At 25.9% G+C, this 23,297-nt stretch overlaps 1 protein-coding gene across 1 annotated transcript; it reads right to left on the bottom strand.

Moving 5' to 3' along the window:
- Window positions 1-10,451: 10,451 nt before the first annotated feature.
- LOC137819595 (heavy metal-associated isoprenylated plant protein 4) lies at window positions 10,452-22,011 on the bottom strand. Its single transcript, XM_068623491.1, has 4 exons — window positions 21,846-22,011; window positions 20,860-21,041; window positions 11,601-11,688; window positions 10,452-10,871 (listed from the first exon to the last, which is right to left on the bottom strand). Exons 1-4 carry the CDS (start codon window positions 21,964-21,966, stop codon window positions 10,501-10,503), a joined length of 762 nt encoding a protein of 253 aa, XP_068479592.1. The 5' UTR covers window positions 21,967-22,011; the 3' UTR covers window positions 10,452-10,500.
- Window positions 22,012-23,297: the final 1,286 nt, after the last annotated feature.

The following is a 23,297-nucleotide window of genomic DNA, read 5'->3' as shown; positions in this document are numbered from 1 at the left end:
TTAACACTCTAAAAAAATCATTCAAATAGATTCTCAATAATAAATATATTTAATTTATGAATTTAATTATCAATAATATAACATAAATTCGATTATATATTAATATTTCTGATGTTGAATAATGTATTTAATTAATTTTGATTAATAAGACAAAATTAATTTATATTAATAATAATAATTTAAAAAAACATATACAAATCAGTAATTTAAAATGATGTCAAACAAAATTTATTAAAAAACAAAGCAAAAATGAAGCAAAACACAAATTTAAAAAACCTGAAAAAAAATATATGAACATAATCGATTATCCTATGTCTTAAAAACACTACCAAATCGATTAGCCAAAAATTTCAGAAGCATAATCGACTATGTTTTCAATTAGAAAACAAAACATAATTGATTATGCTATAGCATAATCAATTAACCTCATATTTACACATATCAGATAATCAATTATGCATCTAACAAATAACACATAATGGATTATGTATTCAACCTAATCGATTATCAACTATTTTTTATAACATAATCGATTAATTGTTGTGCTCTTTTGCAGTGATAATCGATTAGGCACTGTAAAATCAATTCACGCTAAAAAAAGTAAACAAAAGAAAGGGAACAATGGTATTCGACACAAAATAACGTGATTTCTCTTCACTCGTCTCTCTTTTCTCTTCAACCCTCAGAAGATCATTGAACCATGCCACTTTCTCTTCCCTCGCTCCCTCACCCTCATTCTTCCTTGATTCAAATGGAATGACATCGTCTTATCTGTCCTCAACTATAATGTCACCCCTATCCAAACAATGTATTAAATATTAAATCATGTAACAATCATATTTTCTTACTTACTATAAATAGAAGAACAATACAAAAAAATTCATCCGATTATATGATTACATTTCTACATCCTAAGAAAAAGTCTACTATTCTATATTATGTTTTTAATAATTAAAAAAAAATATTATAATATCCTTCACCAATTAAAAGCATTCCTCATCTATTCTCTCTAAACCAAATTTAAAAAAGACTTTAAATTATGTGAAATTCATGTCTCTAATTTTAAATAAAATTTTATATATATATATATATATATATATATATATATATATATATCATTTAGACAGGACAAATTAATTTTTTTAACTCTTTCAATCCATGTTAATTTAGCATATCAATTTGATCCATTCATTTTTTTATTAATTAATGACTGATCGGATGAAAATGGAGCATTTGATCCGTTTTACTATTCCTAATATTAACATTTTATTAAAAAAAAAATGGTAAACTTCATTATTTTCTGAATGATAAAAAAAATAAATACACTTTCTTTATTAATTTTTATTTAAAAATGTCCTTAATTTTTCACGAAGAAAACTTTTAATTAAAGCTGTCAAACATTTTCCCTCAATATCCCGCAATCTTACGTCTTGCGTACGTTTCCCGCACCGTTGCCAATTAATAACTTCGGTTAACCTTTTCATTTATTTGGATCAAATAATTGTTGGTACATTTAAATCACCCAACTATAAATTTTACTCAAATATTTAATATAAAAATTCAGAAAATAAAAATATACATAATAATACAATAAAATTTATCAATAAAGGTTAGGGTAAAATGAAAGGAATAATGTCTATAAAGTTAAAAATATCTATATTCAAAATTAGTCTCTGTAAAAGTTTTGTTTCCTTCTTATTTTGTTTTAGTTGCTAATTTTTTAGTTCTATAATATTTTATCAATTTTGAATGAATCTCATTGAAACTAAGGTCATATAGGCTAAATAAATGAATATTTTACATAAAGTAAAACTAAATATATATTAAATCAAAATATAAAATATAATGATAAAATAAAACAATCATATTTTAGAGAGAAAAAATACGACCATATTTGAATGACAACAAAATTTTAAGTATACTTTGTCAAAAGTTTTAAAAAATATTACTAAAAGTTGAATTAACGATTCCTTTTATTATTTACTTTATAAAACTATGTCATGCTAAAAATGAAACTGAATTTTAGAAATATTAACTAAATATAATAAAAAATATTATTTTATATTATTTCATCAAAACTCATTATTTAAAATTAGAAAAAGCGTTTTTATAAATATTATAATTTTTTAACCTATTAAATTTTTTTTTATAAAAAAATTGTAATATATTAAGGTTATTCAATCTCAATTTTTTTATTAAAGTGAACTTTCTACTCATTTATATATTAACTTTTTTTAATATCTTCATAAAATACATTCTTATATACTGATTATAAAGAGTAGACGATATGATAAGTTCAATTGATCTTAGTTAGTAATTATGATATTATATTATTATACAATATTTAAATTTAACTTAATCTTATAAAATTTGGTTTAAAAAAATAAAATTTACACCATTTATATCTTTACAAAAATCATTAAATATAAATTAATTGTAGAAAAAAAAATAATTAATTACTATACTAAATTAATTAGATATTATTTTGAAGATTAAAAAAATCATTGTTATCTAAAGTAGTTTCTATTATTTAATAAAATTTATAAATTAATTTTTAGATTTGGTAGCTAAAATATTTATAGCTATTATATACCAAATTTAAAAATAATTTATAAATTTAATTAATTATAAAAATTAGTTTAAATACTAATAATTTTTTAATCTCTAAAATAGTTAATACAATAATTAATTATTTTATTTTTAAAATTAAATTTTATTTAATGATTTTTATATTATTATTTTGACTATACTTCTGACAAATGGAATATTGAAATATGATTTTTTTCAAAAAGTTATGTCATTTTGTCATATTTTATTTTTTTATTGGTGCAAGTAGTATGAATGAATTAAGGTTGTCAAGTACTGTATAAGTATTGACGTATGTGTGAATACTTATGTGGTGTAGTTAACTATCTGTACCCACAAATTGGAACGAGTCTGTCCGCGTATATTCCGTGTTTGGTTACTCTTTCAACCAACCAAAATTAATCATTTTAATAACTGTCACTATAAATAATTAAGTGACTCAATTCTTTTATAAATAATGTGAAACTCAATTTGTTTATTATTTATATTTATTTTTTAAACTTTATAATGCTTCACTTAAATAATGTTTATGTTAGAGTTGATAATACATGGCACACCATGAGAGATGGAATTGACATAACTGAAAGAGAAATTTCGTGAGGAAGAAAGATGGAGTGAATGGAAAAACTGCTCTATTATTTTATTTGTTAAATTAAAAATGAAATACAATACAAAAAATAATTTATAAATATTTAAATAACCATTATGTTGTTTCAATTAAATTTTAAATAATTGTTGGAAATCCTATATCGACTATGACATTGGTATAATTCACTGTATATAAGTAACCTCAAATCGATTTGATGATGTTGAGTTAGACTTAAAAGTCACTTTATAATATGGTATAGAGTCATTTCGAGTCTATCTTAATGAGTATTTGTTGAATTTATCATGATACTCGTTATCGGACTATCCATCATATGTTATTTCACATATGAGTTGTCATTCTTAAAGTCCATTTCAAAATAGTAACTCATAAATTTATTTTTTTTCAATTTTTTTTTTGTCTAAATACCCTATGATTTGATTTTTTTATTGAGATAGAGGACATAACTTATTTTGTCTTCCTAATTTTAACTCATCCATAAACTTATTTCTTTCTTCTCTAATTTATCTCAATTTACTAGTCAAATTGTTATTAAAAAGGAAAAGAGCAAGTTAACTAGTGAGTTTGAAAAGATTATAGAAGAAAAACACACTTAATAAATTTGAAATATTTGAAATAGGAAAACAAAATAACAATTAAGTCATTCTGATAAAGATAAAATGAAATGATATATAGAAAAAAAAATATTTTAAACATTCAATAAATTAATTTTTTTAATAAATATTTAATTGAATAATATATATGTATATATATATATATAATTAATGCTTTAAATTTTATATGCACAAAATGAAACAAAGCTTTTCACTAGAAAATAGTTATTTAATCTTTGCTACTTTTATCTAATGTATAACTTCAATTCACAATTAATTTTTGGATACTAAAAATTAACATGTTATAGTTTGATATATAAAAATGATACCAATTCACAATTCATCATACATTAAAACTTATTCAACAAATTGAATCAAAATATCACAAATGAAATTATTTTTTGACATGTGGTAGGAAAGAAAAAGAAGACAAGGTGATTAATGATCTTGTGAGAAAACTTCTTAAACTATTTCTTCAATTTCCCACTCAAAATTCTTGAGTTTTTGTTTGATAGCAGTCACAATGATGCATAAGTCCACATAGTGATGCATGTGAATATATTAGTTTCCCACACAATCTTTCCACAACTCTTATTTTCTCACAATCTCATGCTTGTAAAGTCCCAGAGTTCACAAAGGCCTCTCAAAACAATTAAGAATGTATTTTTTAAATTTTAATAACTTTTCAATTCTCAAGGTTTATCACTCCATATACTACTTAATCTTTTATATTTTGTAGGATTTTTCAAATAATTTTTATTTTTAAAATTCATAAAAAAGGATTTTTTACATATTTTTATATGAATTGTAAAATTTCTGTATTGAAAGAAAAAGTATAAAAAAATATAAAATAACTAAATATTTCACTCCAACAAATATTTGTTAATTTAAAATATAAATTGGTATCTTACATTAACTACTAAGATTTTAACCACTAACTTCTTTAAATTTTAAATTAATTATTAATTTAATTAAATATTAATTTTTAATCTAAAATAGTTAGTAGCTAAAATTTTGATAGTTAATATTAAATACTGATTTAGAAAGTATTTTAAAGTATTTTATAAATTTTTATTAATAATAAAAATTACTTTAAATACCAATAATTTTTTATTTTATAAAATTGTATCTAATTTAGTTAATATAATGACTATTTTTTTTTTCTCTAAATTAATTGATATTTAATAATTTTTTTTAGTATTTATATTATTTCATGTCTAATATATAAATTAAGAAAAATTCAATTAACACATTTAAGATAGTTAATATCAGTTTATTTTAGTAATTTTAATTTCAAAGTGATTATTTCCTAGAACAATCAGTGTTATTAATATATTTTTTGGAAAAATAACTCATTACTTAAAAATAAATAAATTTTAATTTTGGCCTTCCATAATATTTTATCCGTGATTTTAGTTTTATTATTATTATTATTTTAGGTTTTAGTTTCTGAATTTTTAAAAATTCACAATTTTTTTATCAACTTTCGATTTTGTATATTTTGTATATATATATGTATATATATATATATATATATATTTTATGTTTAGCTATTTCTCAATGAATATATTATATTTATGATACTTTAAAAAAATATTAAATATATGATTCGATTGAAAAAAAAACAGAGAGAAATTGATGGTTGGAACTACATATTAATATAACATTATAATACTTACTATAAATAAATTTGTTTTCAAAATTAATACATTATCTTCATAAAATTTTGACAGTTCTACTCATAAAAACTACTAATATATCACATATCATAATAACATTTATCACTTAATGACTTAAATTAATAATAAATAATATTATTAAAAAAGTATGATTTTTTGGACCTTGAAAATTATTTAGAATGTAAAGTAATTATCTAAATGACTTTGGAATTGTCACTACCCTTACGTTACTCTCTTGAAGTGTTCTACAAGTGAAGTTCAAAGAGCAAAAATACAAAATATTTAACCAACAAAATCAAACCATCGACCTCATCTGATGGAGCAAGAAAACTTACCACAATTGTAAAATTGCATGTGACTAGAAATAATGTATCCATGGTTTCATAGTATGCACATTTCTTTGTTAATAATAATTTAGTTTCCCTACTAAAAAAACAATGATTGATCTCATTTATAACATTAATTTGAGATGTTTCTTTTTCAAATTCATGTTATTGTAATGTAACATCCTCCACTCAATATATAACCTTAATTTTCTCTTGTTGCACTTGTTTGTCTTTATACCCACACTCCTTCAATTTTAGGAATAGTTATTCTCACATTTATTTATCATTTATAAGTATTATATATTAATAATAGTACCTCCCATTCTAACGTATACTTCTTCAAATGTATTTTTGTTAAGACGCTTTTATTTTTAATTTTAAATAAATAAATCATGAAATTAAAGTAAATGGAGAATTAAAATATTTTTTTGAAAATTTTATAAATAAGTTTGAAAAATATAGTTTATTTGTCAATTCTTTATAAACTCCATCTTTCTAAATCCTTAAACTCTCGTTACGCTTTGGTACTAATTCAGGTTACACAATTGAGGAGAAAGTTGAGAATAGATAAGATAGAGAATAGATAAGATAGATTGTTTAATCAAAATTTTGATGTAGATAAGTTTCTTATTCTCTGCCGTTGATTCTATCTTTTTTTTTAAAAGGTTATTGGTGTTTTATACTATATTTGTTTGAATCAATTGAAGAATATAAATTTTTGGTAATTTGAATAAGTAAAAATATAGTTTCACGTCGCTTAGGAGTCGATGTCAATGACATTTTATATACTCCTTCATCCAACAACCCACCAGACACCTTTTAAGGATAAAATCGTGACGAAACACCGATTTCCAAAGCGGAAAATACCTCAGATGCATTAATTGAACCTAACGATGCTATCTATCGAACTTGCACCGATCTCCAAAGTGAACAATATCTTGGATGCGGTGATTGACCCTAGCAATGCTATCTCTTGGACTTGAGGTCAGAAGAGTGAAGGTTTTGATTTATTTAGGTTGAAATTTTGAAGAATTATATGCTTGAATTGTAAGCTTTTAGGTGTAGGAGTTGCTTTTCTTGCAAATTAAATTACCTTTAAGTAAGCGGAGATAATTAAATTTAGTTGCTATTTAATGATTTTCTTGGAGTGTAACTAAGAGAGATAATATAACAATTATCTCTCATTTAGAACTCTCATTGTTCAAGTGATACATGGTTGTTCAAGTAATAAAATTCAAAAACTTGAGGGGGAAGTTGTGCCTTGAGATATGAAGACATGTCACTTGAGTGTGAGTATAATGCTTAAGTAAGGGAGAATCAATGTTGATTCTCTCTCCTCTAGGTATTGGATGACATTGGTTTGACACTTGAGGAAGGAAAATGTCAAACAAATTCTCTCTCCTCTAAAGTTGTTATTACTGAAATAATGTATGTTCACTCAAGCGTTACAAAAGTCAAAATGTTGATCATGAGCAAATAACAAGTCTTCACAAAGGAACAAGTCGTTGATAAAGATACAAGTCATGTTTAAAGTACAAGAACAAAAAGTGAATAAACTTTTTACATATGTTACAAAAAAATAGATCAATTCCTTAGAAGCTCTAAACAACTCTAGCAAGTTCAAACAACCATGTTATTAGGAGACATATGCTATGATATATATCTTTATTAACATATGATTATCTTGCATGATCTTATAGTTAATCTCATACGATATGAGATGTAAATGTCATAAGACGAGAGATTAAAAGATATGAAGTTTGTTACTCAAAAATAATATTATATAAAGAAGTTGCAAGGTAACATGTGTAAGACGAAACAAATAAATATTCTTCTCAACAATAAGACAATTGTAACATTAAAACCTAAGAACTAAGAGTAGACAATTTTTTAAGGAGAATAAAAAACATAAAACTTTATAAGAAACACCTATCAACAAACAACTCAAATAATGTAGAATAGTTACTTGATGAAAGTGATTAACACTAGATGCATCCTTGACATGCCATATTGCCTATTCTGTAAGAGTTTTTCAAAATGACTATCTATAAAGACTTTGACACAAAGGAAGATTCATCTATGTGTGTAAGTTCTATTAGCTATTTTCAGTTATACTGAGACATCATAAAGATAAAGAGTGTGATCTAACCACCTCATCATACTACAAAGCAGAAGATGCCAACAAAAGGTCATGAACCTCTGAAAAAGCTCTAACCTAAGATGTTTTGAAGAATGCAACCAATAACGATTCTTTCTAGATACCTATATAAGGAAACCAATAACGATTCTTTCTAGATGTCTATATATAAGGAAGGATTTCCATGAAAAAAAAAAGCAAGGCTTCTATATATAAAAGGATGCACATGTGTATGTGAAAAGTGCTTATAGATGTGCCTTCAACTATTATAATTGTAGTCCGTCTTCTTAACGATGTAGAATTAGAGACTGGTCATTATTGTAAACTTTTCACTATTTTGAAGTTGTAATTTCTATAGCAAGGAGTGTATATTTTCACAACCACTCGTGTGAATTTGAACCTTATAATCAAACAACAATTCTTTATTCTATAGCCTGAAGATGTTTTGTGTACTTTTCCTAGAAAGGCCTTGTGCACTTGTGCTTAAATTCACGAGGAGTTAAGTGTACATTTTTTATGAACTTTATGTACTTATCTTGAAGAAACATTATGTACTTTGATAGTTTGAAGAGACTTTATGTACTATTTGTAAGCAAAAGTGATAATAATGATACTTGTAAACTAATTTGTTTAGTAGAATTCTTTATCGTTGTCTTTGGAGAAATAGACACAGGTCAGGTTGGGATAATCTAGTATAAAAGTCGTGTTTTTACTTAACCTTCTATCACACAAATATATCTTGTTGGTAATTCCTTTTGAAAATGTTTGTGAACATTTTTATAAAACCATAAGATGATTGACCCCCTATTAGTGTTTGTGAGTTGTGAAAAGGTTTTCCAAAAATGTTTTATCCAACTCTTTTCAAAGCCCCATTTATAAAGCTAACATGTTCTTTCATATAAATAGATGAATGCATGTGATGAGATTATTTAGATTCAGAGATATGATAAATGAATATACATGATATTGTATATTGCATTGATACTTATGATGGTATTAAGGCCAATTGTGATTGTGGTATTAAGTAAATGAATCCATTAAGAAAAGAGAACATTTTGATTTCAATGATAGTATAAATCAAATCTACAAAGATAACAAGCAGTAAGATATTGAAGGAAGTTCTTACATAAAACTTTATAGAGTAAGTATAAATAATCTTCCTAATATAGAAATTTTAGATTTTATTACCAATAGTGTTTATGATAAACCAAGTATTTGTCTTTAAGTAACATACTTAATACATGTGTGTAGTTTGACTTCTTAAAAAAAATCATTTTAAAATTGACACTAGAACTACATAACCCATTAGAAACATTTTTAATAATTCAACACACTCTAGAAAGTTTGATGCAAGAATCTTCTTCTTTATTTAAATTTATGCATAAAATAATTTTAATTTAGAAAAAAAGTATTTCATTTTTTAAAAAATTTGATTATAGAACAATCAAATTAAGAAGTCGAATGCACAGTATTATTTGCATCTTACATGGTTACTCCTTTGAATTGACCGAACACATTATTGAATAAATAATGCTATGATACATCAGCCAGATGAATAATTCAAGTGTACATGTAGTATTTTGAATTATAAGCACCCTCATTTAACAAAAAGTTTTAATATTAATATAAAAATCTAATTTAATTTGTATAAAAATATATACATTATAATATTCATATTGAAATGTCGAATATATACATTATTTCAAATAATACACACCAAAATTTCACTAATTAAGTGAATCAACGTTTATTTTCGTTGATTTTTCAATTAATTAATTCTTTTATAGCAAACAACGTCCTAGCTTTTTTTATGTTCTAAATTTAAGTGTGATGAGGTATATATTGTTATGGTTAATCATTGTATTTAATTATAATCTATTTTAAAGTGAATTGTTAATTTTTTTCAAAAGACATCTATTAATACATTAATATGTATATAAACGATCATTAGTTTCATTTCTCAACTAATTTGAAACTTTTAAATATAAAAGAAGTAATCAACCAAAACTATGAGAGAATTTTTCACATAAAACCAAATTATATTTAGTATCCACATGTTGAAGGGAAAAACGCACCGGAACCAACACACATAATCACAAATCAACTGCAAATGACACAAGATTTAACGTGCTTCGGTCTTCAACTGCAACCTACATCTACACCAATTACAAGTACAATTATCTCTTTAAATAGAAATTATAAATGAGACACAATGATTAAGCTCACTCACTAAACCTGATGTCTAATCAGTTCAACCTATTTGATTCTGACTTCATACCCAACACATATCATATTTAATTAACTAATCTTAATTGATGCTTTATCTCTAAATACAAAGAAACTGTTTAGAATTATATATTCTTCATCAACGATCATATATGAATTATGAATAAATATTGTGTTTTGTTAATTATGTACAGTAATTTTTATTATTTTTATAATAATTATCTTGAAAAAATAAATTACAACAAATTTCTATTGATTAATGATAGAAAATTAATTACACTGAAAATACATAAAAGAAAACTAAATCGTTTATTCATTTGTGTATTTGTATATAGTCTTACTCCAATTATAAAATAGAACATGAATTTGGATTCTCATCACTGAAAAGTTGTGGTGCATAGACATAGTGAATGATGTAAGGAACATTGTCCTTAATCTTAACCTCTTCTTTTTGGTGTTCTTCACGAGCCTCTATTATTTTGGTTGTTTCACCACCTTTTTTCTTGGTTGATTCACCTTTATCCTTCTCTTTAGTTGTTTCTGAAGATTTCCCTTCTTCTTTGCCCTTCTTCTCTTCCTTTTTCACCTCCTTTATGGAAACAATCTCCACATTCTTGTGCACCCTTTTTCTCAAAAATGATATCAATTTCTCCACTTCAATGGTGCCTTCCACTGTTACACTTTCTGCTTTCTGATCCGTTTTCACATCGAAAATACCTTCATTCATCAAATCAAAAACCTTAAACTTTAGTTTGTATAAAAAAAAAATCATTAAAGAGAAACTAATTTTAGACAACAAAAATAATTAATTTTTATTTTAACTAAATTAAATATTATTTTAAAAACTACAAAATTATTGGTATCTAAATTAATTTCTATTATTGATAAATAATTTTTAAATTAGTATATAATTAGTTACCAAACACTACAAGAAAATCATGAAATAGAAACCAATTTTTAGAGACCAAAATAATTAGTTGCAATAGTAACTAAATTAGAGACCATTTTAGAAACTAAAAAAAAATATTGGTTTCTAAATTAATTTCTATTAATGTTAAATAGTTTCTAAATTGGTATCTAATTAGCAACCAAAGTTTTAACTAAAAACTAATTTAGAAACCAAAATTTTTATTAGTTTCTAAAATGGTCTCTAATTTAGTTATTATTGCTACTAATTATTTTGGTTTCTAAAAATTGGTTTCTATTTCATGATTTTCTTGTAGTGAAAGTTTTAACTATCAACTTTAGAATAATTTAGATATCAATAATGTTTTTAGTCTTTAAAACAATTTCTAATTTAGATAATATAATAACTAATTATTTTTATAATTAAAATTAGTTTTTATTTAATAAATTTTTAGTAGTGTGTGATTATATGATTTATTCAAAATGTTATATATATTATAATAATATCAGTTCATCAGTAGGAGTTGTGGAGGTATGTACCTTTGTGCTTTATTAACCTAGTTTTTAGGTCAGCTTCACATTTGTCACAATGCATGTGAACCTTCACCACGATGATGCGGATAATTGGCTTGAAACCACACATGAAACATAATCAATTAATTAATGTAGTTGCCAAGTAGTTTCAAAAAATATTTACATAATGAATTGAATAGTAATTTGTGTTTTGCCATTCTTTTTATTAATGACAACTTTTCTCTGACTAACTTCTACTAATACTTTAAAAGAATTCAATTAGATGGTATAAGTAGTGTAATTTTAAATCAATAAGTTGTAACATTTTTATTATTTATTTTATTAGAAATTTTATCTATAAAAAACAATATTTTTTCTATATTCTCTCAAATTTTAAGTAGATAAGTCATTCATTCTCTTCATAGAACATATCAAGATAAATTGATTGAAATTTTGATTAGAGTAAGTTTTCAGTTCTTTAATTGATTCAATCTTCTTTTTTTTCTTTTATGTGGGATTGGGAACCTAAAATTAATGTTGGTTTGATTAAGGAGGGATTATTGATTATTGTGATAGTTGAATTTCTATCTATCTATAAGGAAATTGTTGGATAATGGAGTTGTTTGACTTAAAAAACACACTACCTCCATAAGGTGAATCAATTTTTACATCTACTTCATTCAAATTGATTTAAATACTTTAGACCGTGTTGATGTTGTTAGTTGAGATGAAGTTTTATTGATGTGGTAATTATTTAGGAATGATGATGACGTTTGTATTAACTTATGTTAAGTTGCATTTAGAGTTTGAGATAATTATTTTGAGCTAAAGTGATACGCTTATTGAATGTAAAATTAGTGTTTTGGAGAGTTAAAACATATTGTTGGGTTATAGTAATATGGATGTTTATCACTTAGAGTGTTGAAATATCACTCAAGTGATAAGTAATCATTGCATCCATTGCTCAAGATCACTCAAACACCATCATCGATGCTAAAGCAAGAGTACATGTCGTTTAAGGTATAACTTGAAGCTTGAGTGCGAAAGATATTGTGAAAATTCTTTCTCCTCTATGACTTCCAATCCAACACTCAAGGGACAAAGTGGTTTCTCAAACGTTGAGGTAATAGTGGTGAATGATGTGTTTGAAACTTGTTGGATTAAACAATGCTCCTCACTCAAGTTTCAATGTGATACTTGAACAATACGAGAGAAGGGTGGTGGCTCAAGTGATAAAAGGGTGTTCTAGCAATAAACTGATTGCATCAATTCTCTCTTTTATATAGTTGATGTCGCTCAAGCGAAGAAAGCAAGGTCTCTCAAGTGAAGAAGGCAAGGTCGCTCAAGCGAGAAAACAAGATTGCTCAAGTGAGGAAACAAGGTCGCTCAGGCGATGTGCACCTAATGGTGGTATGGTTGTTTGGTGATATTCATGAGTATTTTGGTTATAAATATACATATATGTGTGTGAGTGTGTGTGTGATGGTGATGATGATGATGATGAGATGCAAGTTACATGTAATTGTATGATATACATACTGTTATATATTGTATGTGAATATATGTATGATATCGTGGAGCTATTATGGTTGTGTGTGGGTACTTGAGATAGTATTATGGCCTATAGAGGTTATGTGGAGAATACCTAAGTTGGTATTATAATCCAAATAGTCATATTATTAAGTACATGAACCTATTACAAAAATGAGATATCACAACTTTATTAATGGTCCATATCACATAGATTAAGACATAGGTGGTGAAAAATTGAAGGCAGGTTATGCATCAGGTTATTATAAAGTAAGTGCAGTGAACTACCCTAACATAGGACAAATAATTTTAGTTGTGATCAATTTAGTTGTGTTTAAAGATAATTGGATTTTATTAAATTGGATATTGAGCTTTGAATAGTCAGTTTAGTTCAAATGTTTGGAACATGAAATTTGGACAATATACGATCACATTTATGTATTATGAACTACTAAGAATATTTAAACTAATAAAAAAAGTTTTGGAAGAGTTTTGAATTCATTTTTAGTTGTTGCATAATGCTCATTTTTTATATATTCATTAAAGTGAGACATTATCGCTTAAGCAAAAATAAGGTAAATATATTTATTCCTTTTATCATTTTCACTCAAATGAAGATTAGGTAGAGAGATTTTTTTTTTCTTTGATATATTCTTGTTCAACTAGAAATTCTTGCTGAAATTAGAAATTCAATCATAAACCAATTTTTTCTCTTCTTTTATTTAATTTCACTCAAGCAACTTTTATATGATGAAATTGATACGTTTTAAAACATTTGATCAATACTAGAGAAGGATGGTGACTCAAATGATAAAATGGTGTTCTAGCGAGAGTCAGATCGCATCAATTCTCTCTTTTATAGAGTAGATGTCGCTCAAGCAAAGAAAGTAAGGTCGTTTAAGTGAGGAAACAAGATCGCTCTAGCAAGAAAACAAGGTTGCTCAAGCGTTATGCACCTAATAGTGATATGGTTGATGATATTCATGAGTATTTTTGGTTATAATTATACATATATGTGTGAATTATTTATTGACCTTGGTTGCATTTAAGAGTATTAATTAGAGGAACATGTCATATAACAGATATATGATAACTTGATTGAAATCTAAATAACGTGTATGTGTTTATATTTTGGATTTTTTAAACTTAAAATAACATATGAAAGTAGTAAAACATAATTTATAATTATTCTAGGAAGTGTCAATAATATTCTTTCTTGAATATCCTTTAGATACTGAGTTTGTGTTGCTGATAAAAAAAACCGAGTTTATGTTGATTTATGATTAATTAATTGAATGAAAGTTTGGATTCTAGAATTGTTTATATATATATATATATGATTTGATTTGTGCTCATAAAAAATATTTAAAAAATGATTTGTATATTATTATCTTTACTTTATTTGTTTGATATCTACATGAAAATTATGATTGTACTTAGTACATCTATATATATTTTTGTACATAAGGATTTGTATAAGAAACTGCATATAGAAAAAATTATGATAATATGTATATGTTATTTTAGTGAAATAGGGTGTTACACGTATAATTAAAAATAAATTAAAATAAATCTTTGAACTTTTAAAATAAATAATTTTTAAAAAAGCTAAGACTTCATAAAAAAATATTTAAAATAAAATAATATATGTAAAATTATTAGTCTACTTAAGCATTTAATCATAGGAAGAGTATCATTGTCCTTTTTTTTTTTTGTCTAATCTCTTTATTTTTACATAATATTATAGGTTAGACGAGTAGATAGTTAGATAAAATAATTATAGGTTGGACTAGTAGATATTTAGATAGAACTTTAGAATTTGTTTTCATAAAAGAATAAAGAAACACGAAAGGATCATATTGAAAAGTGAAAGTGCAGATAATCAACGTGATAATAATTGTAGTAAAGAACAAATTGATAATAGTAATAATAATAATTTTACTAATTAATATACGATCAACTATTTATAATTTAAATTAATTATTATTTAATAACTTTTTTTTTACTGACGGTCCTTGAATAAAACTAGATCAAACCAAAAACTTGTAGCTAATTTAGAAAATAGGTCAAATAAAATGAGACCAAAAGCTCAAATAACATAAATTAATGGTGATTATTATTATAATTTTAGTAATAATAATAAGAATAATAAAATAATAAAGATATGATAAATAATAATATTTTTATGATAAATATGACAAATTATATATATATATATATATATATATTAGATAGTCCTGAATTCCTATCTATTTTATGTCTCTATCAATCTCTATTTAACAAGTATTTTTAATTTTTAAATATAAAACAACATAGTTAATTGTATTTAATTAATTACATAACACATAAAACATTCCAAATCATTAGATAAAATATATTCTCTCTTTGTGTGATTTGTTGAATGACTTGTTGTATAGATAATGTTTTTAATAGATTATATCCTAACGGTGTAATTTTAGAATGTGATGTTTAAGTTGGATAGGAAAATTTATTATGAAATTTAATTCAATTGATTATTTATAACAGTACAATGGGTTAAAATATTATCATTTAAGTATAACTATTTCTTCCATTTCAGGTATATAAACTGTTAATTTTCTACAACAACTATTTAATTTTTGTTTTCTAATATTATTTTACATTAAACAAATAAAAAAGAGGAACTAAAATCTATTTAATATTTTCAAAATTTTATCATTTTTAATTTAATGTTAAAAACAATTCAAAATATTTTTAAAAATTTAAATACGAGAGTCACAACCTATTTAAAATAAGTTAATTCTACCTATTGACTTTGGAATATTTATTTATTTATCTCACTCTCTATTTGCATCCACATCCTTCAAACACCTTTCAGCACGCCTAAACATGGAGTTTTCAAAACGTAAATAATTATTATTTGTTTTCTTCAATTCTTTTTTGGGTCCACAATCTAGTCATTTTTAAACCCACAACATGTATAAAAAATGAAGAAAAAACTTTTTTTCTTCCATGATTGTGATTGACCGAATTATAATGTTAATATATATATATATATATATATATATAAATTCTCCAATGAAAAATGAAAAAAAAGTTGGGTGTGAAAATTTTCACACAAAAATTTTAACTAATTAATTTTATTAGTTGTGTCCTATATATGACTATGACTGATTGCAATTTGATAAGAGAAATCTACATATTGTAAGGTTGAAAAGATTTTAGAAACATTGTTGAAAATATTATGTGAGAAATTAATATAATATTTAATTAAGAATATCAATAATCTTCAATTAAACATATTTAATCATTCGTATTATTGGTAATACAAGATTAACAATCTTGTTTGTATTGATTGAGGCTCATCCGCACATAAGTTGAATTCAAATCCTATATAGGTTAGTATAGGACAGGTTAGTCCGAAACAAATAAACATTAAATTCACTTGCATTTACTACTCATAAATACACTCAACTAACTTAAGCATCAGAGTGTCTTGGTATCTTGCCACCCTTTTAAACATGAGACAAACAAACACAATCCTTTAAAAGAGATCACCATGACACCAGTGCAGCAACAAGTCAAGGAAGAGGCATATATGAAGTGCATATCCATAGACCCAATTGCCTACATTCTAGAGAAGCTCCATCGAGGAGTCTATAGATTCCATTCAAAAGCATGAACCATGTTGGCATGAGTTCTTAGAGTTGAATACTATTGGCTGACACTTCAACGTAATTGTGCAGAATATGTAAGAAAATGCATGAAGTGTCAAGAGTATAGGAACATGTTACATTCCAAGCTTGAGGAGTTACACCATATTAGCTCCCATTGATCATTTCCTATGTGAGGGATCGATATCGTGGAACCTTTTCCTTCTGGTAAAAGATAGTGCAAATTTTTGTTGATAGTCATAAACTACTTCATAAAATAAATCGAAGTTAAATCACTTGCCACTATCTCGATCAAGAACGTCCAACATTTCGTATGACACAACATTTTATGTCGATATGACATCCCACATACCATCATCTTGAATAACGATTGATAGTTTATTAACCAAGGAATAATTAGTTTTTGTGAAGATCTCGGTATTCGTCATATCACGATTTCAATTGAGCACAATCAAACGAATGGACAAGCTGAGACTGCCAACAAAGTCATTTTGAATGAGTTGAAAAAACGACTAGGTGTGGCTAAAGGGTAATTGGATAGAAGAGCTACTCGAGGTCCTATTAGAATACTGGTGCATAACCCAATTGACAACGCAAGAGACTTCATACATCTTAACGTATGGAACAAATGCAATGATATCAATGGATGTAGGAGAACCTTTACTAAGAAGACAATTGTTTGACATGAACATCAATAATGAGAGTCTCACGACCAACTTAGATTTAATCAGTCAGGGATAAATTTCGGATAAGAAAAAAAGCTTTCAAGGTTCGAGCATCAAGAAAATACAATTTGAAGGTAACACCGAGAAAGTTCCACCAAAGAAATCCGTTTTAAGGATGAGAAGCGAAAATTTTTTTGTCGAAAAGGTTTTAACGAGGCACAATGGATCATAAATACATTATCTTTCTTATGTGTTGATTATGATATATACATTTTGACCGATGAAGTTTCAATGTGATCCCTCCTAACAACCAGGTTGTCTTAGCAAGATTCACATTGATCCCTCCCAAATAAAAAAGGAAATGGATTAGGAAGCTTTACGAACAAGCGCTTTTTGGGCAACCTTCAAAGAGTTGGTGAACTTGACCAACTATTCTTGTAATTTCTTCATTTCTATATCAGACATTTGGACTCTTTGGTTCTTATGACTTGAGTTAGTACAAGGGTCCAACTTTGGAGCTCCATGCAAGTCACTATTGACTTTAGCACAACAACCGAGTTCACAACCTCCTTCTCAACTGTAGTAAGGGAAATGTCAAGTCCCTTAACAAACTACAAGTCACCACTAAGTAGAGGCATGACCACACTAGTCCTGGCATGATGATGGTTGAGACCTTTTGGGAGAGGAAGAGTGTTTCCTAGAAGACTTGTCCTTCCTCTTATGTTTTTCTTTATCAGCTAGGGAGGAATAAAGTCAATGACAAGCACAAGTCCTAATGTTAGGGATGGTCTAGCTTCTTTTGGTACTTTTTGCCATTCTTGTAGCATTGTTGGTGCAATTGTCGAATGACCTGCTTGAATTTGAGGTAGTGTTATCTAGAACACCTAAAATTCAACGAAGCATTAAGCAAAGTTAAGGCAGATCATAAAAGTTTAAGAAAAAAAAAATTATTCATATCGATAAGGTCAACCCATCATTGGAGGAAAGGTAAATGGCAAGGATCTTTCAGGTGGGTAATCTTCACGACAACTTATCCAATACCTCAAAAACCTTACTGTCTCTTGAGGTCTTCATATACCTCAATCAACTATGGTAATAGATGGGGTTCTCAGTCCAATAAAACGAAAACATCAACTTATCCCCATCAAAGAAAAATTCACGATCTGAGAACCCCATACAACTTTGAGGCTCTTCAAGGCATAGCCTTGAGCTTGGAGACTAAGGGGGAGGAACGGAGGACACTTTGCCTAAAAAAAAATAATGACTAAAATTTTCATACAAAATTAAGTTCCAAACTGAAACATTTTCAAATTTGAAGAAAGAACATCTAAGCACGTGAAATTAACCTTTACATACGAGTACAAACAAGTACAACCTAGATTTGCAATGCCATAAAAATCTCAAAATCAGAATCTTTGACACTTTCCTCAATATAAAAATTACTACAATATAGATACCAAATAAGAATTCCATTTTTTCGAAGTCGAATTCTCACCTTGAACAACTTTTTATGCCAGTTGGGAAAATAGTGTGTGGAAGGTTCTATTAAAAAGGAAAAATCTCGTTTGCAAACCACCAACCTAATACCTAACAAATTACAATTGGATTTATTTGGTTTAGGTTGGACCTAATTAATTTATATTCCAAGTTGATTAAATTAATTTAAGCCAACACCCCTGCACGCATATGTATAGTACAACTACTTTGAAAAATTAACTTTTGTGTTATAAATTTGTTTTTCATCAAATTATTAAAAAAATAAAGAATTAATCGTAATTGAAAATAAAAAATTCTAGTATTATTTTAAATTTATTTTGCAATTGTAATAATATATAGCTTGTTTATCACTTTGCAACTGTAATAATATAACAAAATTTCTTATGTTATTTTACCATTTTGTATTTGCTGAATAATGGGCTCAAAGCCCAATGATAAACAACAATCAATAAAGAAAGGCTTTTTCTCGCATATTCAAAACATATATTTTTGACCTACCCAATAGCAATATGTGAAATATATATTTTTTTTTTAATGAACTATGGGAAATGTCTATTGTATCCTTAATGAAATGAAAGTTAGATTTTCACTATAACAATGCATTCCCTACATGTAACCTTGTGTATCCAGCATTCACTGACTACCTAAGACACGATGACACTCAACACACACCACTGAGTTCCTAAGGCACACGATAAAGAGGAGAAGAAGAGTCGTCATTCACAGAAGAGAAGAAGAGTAGTCGTTCACGGAGGAGGAGAAGAGTTGTAGTTGTGGGAACTGATACGCAGTGCAATAAGTTTTCGCAAAATCTGTAACTTCCAGATAAGATATCTATATGTGTTTTTTCTATTTCGGATGTGCATATCCAGGACTATACCGGATGCTTATGTGCGGCTGTACCAAAATCATCACACTGCCAAAAAAAAAGGTGAGGATGATTGACTTTCGAATATGTATATCCAAAAGCATGATGGTACCTTCCAGATAATAGTCAAAGAGTACAATTTCGGATGATAATATCCGTAGGCAAACATGACACTTTTGAATACCAATATCCATAGATAAAATTGACACTTTTGGATGCGAATATCTATAAGTAAATATGTGATTTTCAAATATTGACAGTACACAAATATGTGACCAGGACAAAGTTGAGTTTAAAAACTTATGTTGAGTGGATATAAAAAATATATACTACCGGATAAATTGCCACTTTTTCTTCATGCACATTAATAACTTTCAAAATAACCATTTTTTTTAAAATAACTTTTAGATTATTCATTTTGAAAAAAAAAATTAGAACAATGTTCTCTCTGTTGTTCTTCCTTTCCAATGTTCTCCATCTCTTCTTCTTCTACGACGATAATGGTGCTAGAACACAACAATGATAACAACAATAGTTGTGTGATGCAGTGAGAAAGATGCAGACGGAGAACGCATACAGTAGTGAATAGTGAAGCAGAGCAAGGAAGGAGAAAGAGAAAAATGTAAAAAACCCATAAGGACAATTGGGTTATTTCACCCAATTAAGAGGGTGATAGGTCAAAAAATGAGAGGTGCAGAAAGCAAAAGCTAGAAAGAAATGCTCCTCTCAAAAACGAAACAGGAGAAGAAAACAAAAAAATACTTACATGAAACAATGTGAATATTGTTGATATTTTATTTTAAATTAAATATATTTTTTTATCTCAATAATATGTGATGATATTTAACAAGATTATTCACTATACATATTATTATTATTAAGGTAAAACTCTAACTCTTAAAAATAAATGCCAACAACACTAGTATTTAAGTTTTATGGAAAGAAAAAAACTTCTTATTTTATTAAATGTTTATTTTTCTTTTAGTCAATGTTTATTCAATTTTAAATTTATTAATTTATGTATAATGAAATAAAAAAATTGTTTGCACATGATAAAAGAAAGAATAACTTACATCTTTGATTTCCTTTGGCTTTTTATCCATAGTAGTGATCTCCTTAGGTTTAACTTTTGGTGATATTAATTCAACCTTTTTCTTGCTTTTCTTCTCTATAAGTTTCAATATTTTCAAAGGCTCTATTTTCCCTTTTGCTCTAACTTCTCCTTTCTCAATTTCTATTTCCACACTCTGCACCCCTGTTCAATAATTACCATGAAATTAAATTATTATCTCTCATATCATTAATGCAAAAATTTGAAGAAAAGTTAATTTGAATTTTGTTATTATCTCTCATTTCATTAATGCAATAGTTTTAGTAAGAGTGAATTTGTAAAAAAGCTCTTTTAAATTTTATTCAGTATATATAAAATATAATTTGAATTTACAAAATAAATTCATTTTTCTTCTCTTCTAGTGGAAATTCATTATACTTTAATTTTGTTCAATATTTTTGAGAAATTAAATGCATTTATTCATTTAATACTATCTTTATAAAGTAAAAAGTAGGGAATTAGGAGATTTTGCAAGAATATCTCTTTCAATCTCTTTATAGGGTCTTATTTTTTTTTTAAATTCCGTTTCAGTTTATTCAATTGTAATTTTAAAGTTAAAGAACAAAATTAATTTTCTAATTTTCTCCAAATACATTACATTAACATTTGCATTTACATTGAGTGAGTGAAGTTATTTCTGTAAAACTTTGTTAAAAAAGTTATTTTAGTAAGATTGTTGTTATTAATTTGTATTAAAAAAAAACCTTAAATTGTAATTATTGTGAGATGGGAATGATGAATTTTAAGTAATGTAAACAAGTGACAAAAATGGTAGAATAGAAAACCATGAAAAGATATAATGTTTTTAAATTTCTAAAAAGACTTTAGAGACAAATTAAAAAGGAAAAAAAGAGTAAAATATTAGACAATTATAAAAACTCATGAAATTAAATTAATTTAAACTTAAACAAAATTAGTGTGTAGTTAAAACATGTTAATTATTATTACCTTGGGTGATCATGAGATGCTTCTTGATCTTGCTTCCACATTCCTTGCAATGAAGATTAACTTTGTAAATTGCAGTGATCACTTCAAGCTCTTCTTCTTTCTTCTTTTCTTCTTTTGCCATTTTCTTCTGTGGAGAGAATGAAAGAAACCCTAAGAAAAAAAAAAGTGGAGCAAGAACACTTCAATGTTACATATTCAAATTTAAAGCCACAAGTTTTCTTAACAAAATTTCTTTGCTGGTTTAGCTTATGGTAGCTCACCAATTTCTTGAAACTTGTTACATGGTTTCACCCAATTTGGCAATGTTAGTTGGGAATATTGAAAGTTTCAGTAGTTGAGGAATTGTTGAAATAGTTGTATAAATATTATAAAATAAAATACCAATTATACAAATTTCTTGTTAGCTTAAGAAAATTACACTTTATATTAAAAAAAATAAGCTAATTAGATGTAGACACATTACATCTATTGATTTTCTTAGAAAGTATATACACTGACAAATTGTAACTACTTGATTTTAAAATACACTCGAATATAAATTGTTAATTTACTTTTAGAAAAACAATTCAATATTTATATATTAACAAGTTTTTAAATATATTCTAATATAACTTCTTAATACTACTCATTTAAAAGAAAATAAGTGGGTGTACTTCAATAAATTTCGTAAATATATTATTTTTACAATCTAATTATCTCTTCACTTTTTTTACGTCATTCTTATACTATTACACTATTTTTTTTAATTTTATATATGTGTGGGTGTGGGACTTTCTCTTAGCCAAATACAAATCATCCTTAAGAATAATAAATTTGCGATTTGTAATATAAATGTCAATTATACTAATATATGCAAGAGGTAGAACTAATTAATTTTCTTCAAAATTAATTATTCGATATTTTTTATAAATAAAAAGAGCTCTAGAGAGAAAAAATAATTATAGTATGCACACTCATAATATATTGTGTATTATTTAAGAGAGGGTATACAAGTATTTCAAAATAATATATTTAAATTCATCTAGAAACAGAAATATCTATTCAGGTTTAGTTCTTGAATATGCAACCTATACTAAGCATAATCATTATAAATTCCAAATAACAAAAGTAAACTATAAAATACAAGATAATTATATCCAAATCAATTTCATAAATAAGTCCTATGCATATAAATATAACAAATCCTAATCCATTTATTTAATTATAAATCAGTACATAGAGCTAAGTGATATATAAACTGAAATATTAATTCATAGATAGAGCTAAGTATGAAAAGGATATATAACATAAAATATTAATGAATACATAGACCTAAGTATCAAATGGATATATAAAATAAAATATTAATTAATGTTTTGCGAAAAAGTTATAGTAAGTATGTAGGGATATCGTGTGCGGAAGCGTAATAATTTCAACCAAAGATTATGAGAAATTAAAGTAACAAGTAAAGTA

Source organism: Phaseolus vulgaris, chromosome 10 (genome assembly GCF_000499845.2).
Source record: "Phaseolus vulgaris cultivar G19833 chromosome 10, P. vulgaris v2.0, whole genome shotgun sequence".
Classification (NCBI taxonomy): Eukaryota; Viridiplantae; Streptophyta; class Magnoliopsida; order Fabales; family Fabaceae; genus Phaseolus; species Phaseolus vulgaris.
This window is presented reverse-complemented; position numbering and strand designations above follow the sequence as displayed.